The sequence below is a fragment of the Haplochromis burtoni genome, unplaced genomic scaffold (genome assembly GCF_018398535.1).
Source record: "Haplochromis burtoni strain Fernald_Lab_line unplaced genomic scaffold, NCSU_Asbu1 Contig_608, whole genome shotgun sequence".
Lineage (NCBI taxonomy): Eukaryota > Metazoa > Chordata > Actinopteri > Cichliformes > Cichlidae > Haplochromis > Haplochromis burtoni.
The window spans coordinates 53,465-62,718 of record NW_024582969.1 but is presented as its reverse complement, the minus strand read 5'-3'; the positions used below and the strand labels follow the sequence as shown (position 1 = coordinate 62,718).

The window sequence follows — 9,254 nt, the reverse complement described above, 5'->3', positions numbered from 1 at the left end:
CACACACACTCTCCCTCCCCTCTCTGGATGTTGTTGTCACTCTCTGGATGAGTGCTATTAGAACCTGCTTTCAGCTCCTCTTTTTTTGAACACACACTTTAGTGCCAGATTTAAAATCCTTCTCCTCACATTTAAGGTCTTGAATATTCAGACCTTATCTTAAAGATCTCATAGTACCATATCACCCCAATAGAGCGTTTCACTTTCAGACTGCTGGTTAATTTGTGGTTCCTGGGGCATTTAAAAGTAGAATGGGAGGCTTTCAGGCCTATCCCAGTTTAGATTTCTGGAGACACTACTTTTAAGAACTTAAAACTTTCCTTTTTGATAGTATATATTTAGGGCTGGATCATGTGACCTGAATCCTCCATAGTTATGCTGCAATAGTCCTTGGCTGCTGGTGCACTGAGTGTTTCTTCTTCATTCACCTTTTTCCACTGACTTTATGTTTATACAGCACTCTGCATTTAATCCTAACAGGTCACAGCAGATGGCCACTCCTCCCTTGGGCTGGTTATATGGAGGTTTCTGCCTATTAAAAGGGAGTTTTTCCTTCCCACTGTTACCAAGTGCTTGCTCATAAGGGGTTGTTTAGTCTTTGTCTTACAATATAAAACAGCTTGAGGTGACTGTTGTTGTGATTTGGCACTATATAAATAAAACTGAATGCGAATTCAAAATGAATGAATTGAATGTGTCAGAATTGTCGAGGCCAGCTCAGCTAACATATAGCCTGGCCTGTCCTAGATGTTTGAGCACATGGGCTAACAGTTGCTCAAAGACACACCTATATAAAAGATGAAAGGAATAAAAACACGAAAAAAAGAAAAAGAGTATAATGTGTTTTAGATCAGTATGAAACTTTTAAGTTGATTCAAACATCTATTTTGCACTGCGCATTAGGAAATAGCCACACATTTTTTGACTCATTGACACTGTGTGACATAAAATGTGAATAGCTAATCTGCATAAGCCATTCTTATGGCTCTGTCTTTGTGCCTGTTTGTCCTCTCACTAAATAAATGAGTCCTATGTTCATTTTTATTCAACTTTAGCAAATATTTACTCTCTGCTATCACTGCTAGAATTTCATAGCAAGTTTAACACATTTTCTGAATGACACAGTGCTGTCTCATAGCTGTTCATCAGATTTTTGATATAAAAAGAGAAATAATGAAAATATCAGGCCCCTTATCTGTGCGCTCCATTTTGTTATCTAAGCAGAAGAGAAGATAGCAGGCACAGAGCATAAGGGAGACGTGTAGGTAGTCATAGTCCATGCATCTGTCTTAATTGCTCTGCAACACAATCTGCTGTCATTTTAAAAGGAGCTCCAAGTAGAACTTGAGATCACAATTTCAGACAAGTGGATACAACAAAATACCTTCAAAAGGACCCCCTGCCATTAAATTTCCCCTCAGTGCTCCTTCCTGTTTCCTTTGCACCTGTCCGGTGCTCCAGTGTCAGTGAAAGCAAAGGAGATGGAAAAGTGAGATGAAGTCATGACAGAGTATAGAAATGAATCCCAGTGGGGTCAGCTCTGTCAGTGAGGGAGAGCACAGTCAGATCAGCTGTACCGCAGAGCTGAAAGGAAATACGCGCCTTTCCTAAACTGCGGACGTGTTTTGTGTGCGCGCTCTCATGTTTGCGTGACATACATCTGCCACCTGTTAGAGGAACCTGACCCCAATGTGCATGCATTAATGCATATGCATTCTTGCCTGCACAAGAATGCACTTGAGTGTGTCAGACCTTTTCCTAGACTACTCCTCTCCAGACTGAATATATAATTGGATACTCGCAACAGGCAGCAGAAAGGGATCCCTGTCTTAGATTATTATTCAGAGGCTTTGAAGCGTGACCTCCGGATGACTGCTGATATAATATAGACAGATCATATGAGTGGACGGTATTTTTAGCACCGTTTAGACATGTAGCCAAGCTGGATGTCTGGAGAAAAGCAGCGCAGCATCAGTTGACCTCCTGGGGCTAGTGTACACATACACACATGTCCCAGCTGGGACTGGCAGAAATAGCAAGCTGTTAACAATTAGTGATAGACTCAGGCCAGACCCAATGTGAAACTGAGTGTCTGACGTTGAAGTAGCTATAAACAAGGATGCAGGATTTCACTAGATTGAACATGCACCATGTGTTCATTTTTCATATTTTATTGTTACATGCAAAAGGTGGTGCGCAGTGTAGTGGTTTACAAGGTTTACAAGTGAAAGCTTGTTTAGATCTACGAGGAGACACAAATCCCTTTAGGGTGTCTGGATTGAAAAATTCTGCCAAATCAAACACACCATGCTTCTGTGGTGACCCCTTGTGAATAATGAGAGGTTTTTTGTTTTTTTTAGTCTGCCAAGCCTTGAAGTAATGCTGATATAATGTTTAGCACCCTCACCAAGCCGAGAGTGTTAGGAATGACATTAGTTTAGCAGGTATTTGGTTGTTAGGCCAATTACCTGGGTAAACCTTGGCATCGTGACGATCGTACAGGAGCTGGCGATCCTCACAGTTGTTACTCAAGACTATGGATGTCTATACAAATTTTATAACGGCCAGTTTGGTAGCTGCCAAGACATTAGGCACCAATAACTGTTGATGTAAATCAGCGTCAATTCCAATAAAAGAATGTTGCCATAAACCTTAAAACACTGAAATCTGCGAATTTTTGGCACAGGCAAACTACTCCAGCTGATCAATTTAAAGTCAATATAAAGTCAATAATGTTTGTCTCTACCCTGTTGCCATATAAGCATCTTTCTGAATCTGGCGTTAAAGGCTGTCACTTCTCTCCACTCCTCTCAGGGCCGTTGTTCCAGGGAGAATTGCAAGTACCTGCACCCTCCTCCCCATCTAAAGACCCAACTGGAGATCAATGGCAGGAACAATCTGATCCAGCAGAAGAATATGGCCATGCTCGCCCAACAGATGCAGCTCGCCAATGCCATGATGCCTGGCACGCAGCTACCACCTATGGTGAGAGGACACACACGTATGAACACACCACAGCTACTGCCCACGGTGAGATTACGTACATGTAAAAGCTCACACATATATGGCTCCTTCTTGTCTGCGTGGCTCTTTCCCGTCTTTTGAGTCCCCTTCATGTCAGTGCGTGTCTTTACGGAAAGCTCGCAGTTTGCGCTCCCCGCTGTCCTTTAATTCCTCTGCCTTTATTTTGTTTTGCTCCAGCCGATGTTCTCGGTGACACCAGGCCTGGCCACCAATGCAAGCGCAGCAGCAGCTGCAGCTGCAGCCTTTAATCCCTACTTAAGCCCTGTGTCACCAAGCCTGATGCCTCCAGAGATCCTGCCCAGCACCCCTGTCCTCATGGCCTCCAGCCCTGCAGTCAGCCAAGTCCCCAACGCTGCCGCTGCAGCCCAGAAACTGCTGAGAACAGACAGACTTGAGGTAAAACACAAACTGACTGAGTGTGATCTCATCTCTTCTATGAAAAACTTTCCATTACAAACTCTTCCTCGTGGTGTATCTCTTTGTTAGTCAGAGTAGAGTTAACCTCAATGATAATGAGCCTGTAAACAAGACAGATATTGATGGCAAGCAGCTTAACAAGCATAAGAATAATGGTGCCCTTACTTGATTTGCATAAACAGTTTCTGAAACGGAATTGAATTATAATAGCTGGTGCAATTATGCAAAGTAGAAACCAAACTGAAAGAAAATAAAAAACAGGTTGATAAACTGTGATGAAATGTCATCGGTTTATCACTCGTATAATCCTGATGAACTGCATCTCAATTAAGTTCCCGTGGAGATGGTGCTTTCGCTCATTGCGTTTCACACAATGGCACAAGACGAGCATAACAACAGAGGCGTGTTATTTAGAAGAGAGTGCTGAAGCTATAATCAGCGCTCAACGTATACAAACCGCACTAAAATTACACTTTTGTCACGTTAAATAGCACCTTTTATGTGTCAATATCACACAGCCACCATTTAAAATAGCAGTTTTGTGTGTTTAATAGCATCATGTCACAAAAGTAGCATAGCGCGGCATAAAGCATGTTCAGTCACACACTGCTGAAACGCTCACAGGAGTAAGGCAGAGTTGATGTCAGGAAAGCAACAGCCGTTATGTGTGCCTAATTTAAAAGAAAGTGCTGCCCTCTGGTGTCTCTCGTACTTACAAATGTCTGAGATGCAACACATAGCTGTGTATAGGGGATAAAATGTATTATGAGATTATACGTATTTGTGTTAATGTAGAAATGGTTCAACATAGTGTGGACCTTTCTGAATGCATTACAGGATCTCACTAATAGTTGAACAGGAAGTATCCAGATATATCTTGTGGTGATGGATAGAGGAAGGCTCAGCACAGGCTGAAAGAATTTCACGGGTTAACTGGTTTAGATAAAAACACTTCAATTTGTATTATAATATTAATATTTGAGATTTGAGTGCATAAAACAGGATTTTATTTCTGTATTCTGTGCAAATCTGAATTTAAGGCAATTTTAAGTGAACTGGACATAGACTATTACTTTTACTAAGGTCATCATTTTTATTGACAGTGAACTTTATAGATTTTGGTTGTTTTTGTGTTTTAATTTTAATTTTTGCCTGGGTGGATTTGGCAGATGTGTGTGTGTTAGTTTTTTATGCGACTTATTGTTGGACTGAGCCTTTTCTTAGCTGGGACACTCTTGTAAAATAGATTTTTTTTATCTCAAAGGTCTTATTTTTCCTGGTTAAATAAGGTTTGAATTAAAAATAAATAAAGAAATCTCATGTAAATATTCTGTACAACGTTTTCTCCCGCGGTGGTGAATTTGGACATGGAGCCTGCACGTTATCATTCGCCTCATCCCATTTGTCTGTAGGTCTGTCGGGAGTATCAAAGGGGCAACTGCTCTCGGGGGGAGAACGACTGTCGCTTCGCTCACCCCGCAGACAGCACTATGATCGACACCAACGACAACACCGTCACTGTATGCATGGACTACATCAAGGGTCGGTGCTCCCGAGAAAAGTGCAAGTACTTCCACCCGCCGGCTCACCTGCAGGCCAAAATAAAGGCTGCCCAGCACCAGGTGAACCAGGCCACAGCCGCCGCAGCCATGGTGAGCAGTCTGCAGAAGCGTGCGCACACTCATTTACCACCCACACAACTGGCTTTATATTTACGTTAGGGTTAGCGAATGTAGAGCAGATGTGTTCTGTGTTTCGTACTCAACTTGCTTAACCTTCCTGGTTGGTATAATGTAGCGTTCTCAGTTCTGCTTTTGCCAGGCCAACCTTAAAGGTCTGCATGTTCATGTAGGTGAAACCTGCTCATATCTGGATGATAAGAAGAAGGATCGGACAATAGTGCATTAGTAGCTTCGTTATTCCCATGCTAAGCCTTTTTTTGATTGTTGTTCCTTTTTCTATCATCGCAGAACACGAGTAGAGAGTCCAGTTCCTCTCTCTCTCTGTCTCTGATGGCCTGGCCTTAATTGTGACTCCATTGTTTCTGTGCTTCCTTACCTATAACTTCTCTTCCTCTTGACATTATTATAAAGGATTCATTGTGCTTTCAGTCCTGTCTTACAGTAACAGCACGGGTGAATAATAGTGCTGATCAAAGTGTTTTCTACATGCTTCTATTGACGTAGCGAAACAGAAAGCTCGGGGTGAAGCGTTGCAATGTGAACCTGACTGATGTGCACAGTGAAATGGAAACCTGTGAATATGTGCTTCCATATGATTTCCTGTTCAGTCACTGAGAATCGCTTACAGTAATGGTTGAATAATTTTTCTCCTCGCTATATTCATCCATCTCTGTGTGACAATGACTAATGTAGATGAGTAGCTGTCATCGATTCCTGATGATCATTTAACTGTCGAGCAGTAGAGCTAGTGTCCACACTGTGCATGCCTTAGTCCTGTTATCCCCTTGTATATTTGCATTCCAATGATTTGTTTTTTTATTTGTTTTTGTTTTTCTCACCTATACCCAAACTGCACTGCTGCCCCCATGATGCACCTCTGCTTGCTGGTTTATGTTAATGCGCTTGAACCCCATTGGCCCATTGCCATCATGTGCTCGCTGCCTGCTAATTAAGACTCAGTCGGCTGTCAAATCACTGAAGCGACCCCTCGACGCAACCTTTGACCTGGTACTATGACCTTTCACCTTTTAGCTTGGCATGTGGCTTTGTTGTAGCGCAGTGTTTTAACCAATGATACCTAGCTATTTCTGTTGTCGTTGTCTCAGTGCAATGTCTGTCTTTTCCTCTTGTTGATCTGTCATGATTGGCTGTGATAAAGTGATTGTGGCTTTCCGGGGTTACAAAAAAAACCCAACGGTCGCATCCAAAACAGCTTTTCTTCTTGTACAGATCACCTCGAGCACCAAGTCTAAATGTGTCATTTTTCTCGGAGCCACAATCAGTTCATCACCCGTAGCTTTTCTAACAACAGTCAGTGAGGGCTAAGGAAGTAGAATTTCTATAAACGGTGGCATGGCTTCAGTGTAACGTCTTAAGTCAGTGTTCAGTGTTGTGGAGCAGCTCAATCAAATGTGTGCATGTCTGTGTCGCTAGTGCATGTCAGATGGATAAGGGTGGGGGTGGTGATAGTGGTGGTGGTGAGCGGGCTAAGAGGGAAAGCCTTTAAAACCATACAGGAGTGATCCCACCGTAACAGATTATTACAGTTCAAATGATAGTTCACTCCATCACCAAATGTTGTCACGGATATTCAGACCTCAAGAATGGCCTCAAGCCAAGATGAAGCCCGCACGCGAGAGCGCTCATGGTTTTTAAACAGCAGGGATCCGCTTTCTGAGTTACGTCCCTTGGCCTAAGACCATTTTTGACGTTTTTGTCTGCGAGTGAACCATCACTTAAACATGCTTACACAGTTTATCATGGAGCTAGCAGTGCAGCCTCCCTTTTCTCTGTGCTTCTTACCTGTTACACCACTTGTTAGCAGCCTTATTGTTTTAATAGTTAATGCTTGCTTATGTTGCACTTAGTCAGCCCTAAGACTGCAGAGTTAACAATCCAATGTAATGAACATATGAATGCTTGTTAGCTAATAGCTCCAGTAGGCACCATGCTCCTGCTTGTGTAGTACTTGTGTCAGACTGCTGCTTGCTTGCTACTGATGATATAATGATATTGTTATTGTTGTACACACAAGGATGTTGTGACAGTGCTCCTCGGATGTCCTCTAACGTATGTACCTTCTTTTGTTTTCTTTCCTGTTTTTGCCTCTTTCAACACACCCTCTCTCTCTCTTTCTCTCTCTCTGTCTTACTTTTTCCTCTTTTTTTTTTTTTTTACCTCTGTCTCTCTCTGGCTTTTTTATTTTCCTTTTCACTGACCTCCCTCCTTCTGGATGGGCAGGGCATCGCCCCTAGTGTCATGGCTCCCCTGCCAAAGCGGGCAGCCCTGGAGAAGGCCAACGGGGCCTCTGCCGTGTTTAACACCGGCATGCTCCAGTACCAACAGGCCCTGGCCAGCATGCAGTTTCAGCAGCAGGCTGCTTTCCTCCCATCAGGTATGGCTCCCAAAGCGACCACAACGAGTGCTCTTACCAGCTGAGTGGATGCCTGGATCAGTCTAACCTGGCTCCTGCTTGGCTGGGATCGGACAGAGTGGTAGATTGCAGTACAGAGCAGATTTTGTTTTTCTTTTATAAAGAGGGATTTTTAAAAAAAAGAATAGGCAAGTGATAACTCTAGATTTTAATCTAGGCTTGCAGGGATTGCATGTGTGTATTTCAGTGTTAAAAGAGAGCTTTGAAAAAATGTGCTTTATGCTTTGTCCGGCTTTGCATGGCCAGTAGGTATTAAAATGGGTCACTATTTCAATCTGTCAACTAATTGCCTTAATATAATTCTTTATAGCTACCTTCACCCCATATTAAATGCAGGCCCAGGATGATAGGTATGAATACTAGTAATCCAAATAATTTGTATTAGTTTAGTTTTTTTTTTTTAGTAGGTTGTTAGACTTTTCACGGTGTGATCACTCATATTTCGAAGAGGGGCTTCGGCTTGGGCTGGGATGAATGGGGCTGGGTAATGGTATCTGGTAACAAACACCAGTTTGAAGAGTCTGGCTTCTGCACACATCTGCTGTTCCTCTCACTTCTTTTTAGAGTATGTATGTAATGTTTAATGCTCTGTAGTTACACTCATAGCCCTGCTCTCACTCTGTCATTCACACCAAAGATGAAACTGTAGATTCACTTAATTAACTGGTTTTCTGATGATGAGTTTACCTCTTCGCCTTTTCCAATCACTGATGTCTGTGTCCAAGAGATATTAACCTTTTTTTCCCCACGTTATCTCTCCCTTCACTCTAATGAACCTTGTGATGGGCTGTTTTGATTTCTCTTCCCTATCCAATCCACTTCCTGTTGCACTGCATGATGGACAGGCTCAATATTGTGCATGACACCTGCAGCCAGCGTTGGTAGGTCCCGGCTTTCCTTCTTTAGTTGTTGTTTGTTTGAGTCGCAGTTTTAGTGAAATGTACTTTGTTGTGTTCATAGACAATTTGTAAGCATTTTTGTTTGGTGACCTGAGAGTCAGTCCTTTGGTTCCGTGATTTGAGGCAAAAGCAAATAATGTTTTATATAAATGTTGTTTATTTCATGTATAAAAACATCCTCATGGTTTAACTGAGCTTCGTTATTTTGACCTCTCTGCCGTATATATTGCTCGACCACACTTGTCCTCATGCTCGTTCTAAACTTGGCTTTTGGCTGGTTTAACCTGACACCTGTAGAAACCCTTTGAAAACATTAAACAAAACTGAGGGGGGTTTGTTAGAGTGGTGACCTTTGTCTCCCTCTGCCACATTCTAGTTTTTGTTTTTCTTTACTGGAAGAGTACAGCAGCAGTTTACTATTATTACATGCAAATATGGAAGTAAGTTGCTGCTGCCAGACTGCGATCTCAGACTGTTTGATCCTTATCAGTGCTGGCAGAGGGAAGAAAGGGAACCAGTTAAATCGAACCCTTCTCTGACCTCCTCTCTCTCTCCTTCTCCTTCCCTCATTTGCCTGGTGTGTATGTGGCTACACTGCTCCTCCTGTATATTTTTTGCTTACATGATTTTCCCTCCAAAAAAGTTCCCATGATGCACGGTGGTACTCCAGCCACTGTGTCTGCAGCCACCACATCTGCCACAAGCGTTCCCTTCGCAACTGCCTCCACCAATCAGGTTTGCACCTCTACCTCCTCAGTCTCTCTCTCTCTCTCTCTCTCTCTCTCTCTCTCTCTCTCT

General features: G+C 42.7%; 1 protein-coding gene across 34 annotated transcripts in view; it reads left to right on the top strand.

The window, feature by feature from the left end:
- The window catches only part of mbnl1 (muscleblind-like splicing regulator 1), a 39,058-nt gene that overhangs the window by 26,245 nt on the left and 3,559 nt on the right, over positions 1-9,254 (top strand). For 9 of the 34 annotated variants that reach the window (XM_005948533.3, XM_005948535.3, XM_042214739.1 and 6 more), the window contains 7 exons: positions 2,815-3,030; positions 3,202-3,420; positions 4,854-5,093; positions 6,078-6,131; positions 7,365-7,518; positions 8,403-8,438; positions 9,100-9,191. In XM_005948533.3, the coding sequence (XP_005948595.1) occupies positions 2,815-3,030; positions 3,202-3,420; positions 4,854-5,093; positions 6,078-6,131; positions 7,365-7,518; positions 8,403-8,438; positions 9,100-9,191 (1,011 nt within the window). The remainder of the gene's footprint in view (positions 1-2,814; positions 3,031-3,201; positions 3,421-4,853; positions 5,094-6,077; positions 6,132-7,364; positions 7,519-8,402; positions 8,439-9,099; positions 9,192-9,254) is intronic. The other 25 variants (XM_042214744.1, XM_042214738.1, XM_042214754.1 and 22 more) reach the window with 10 other exon arrangements.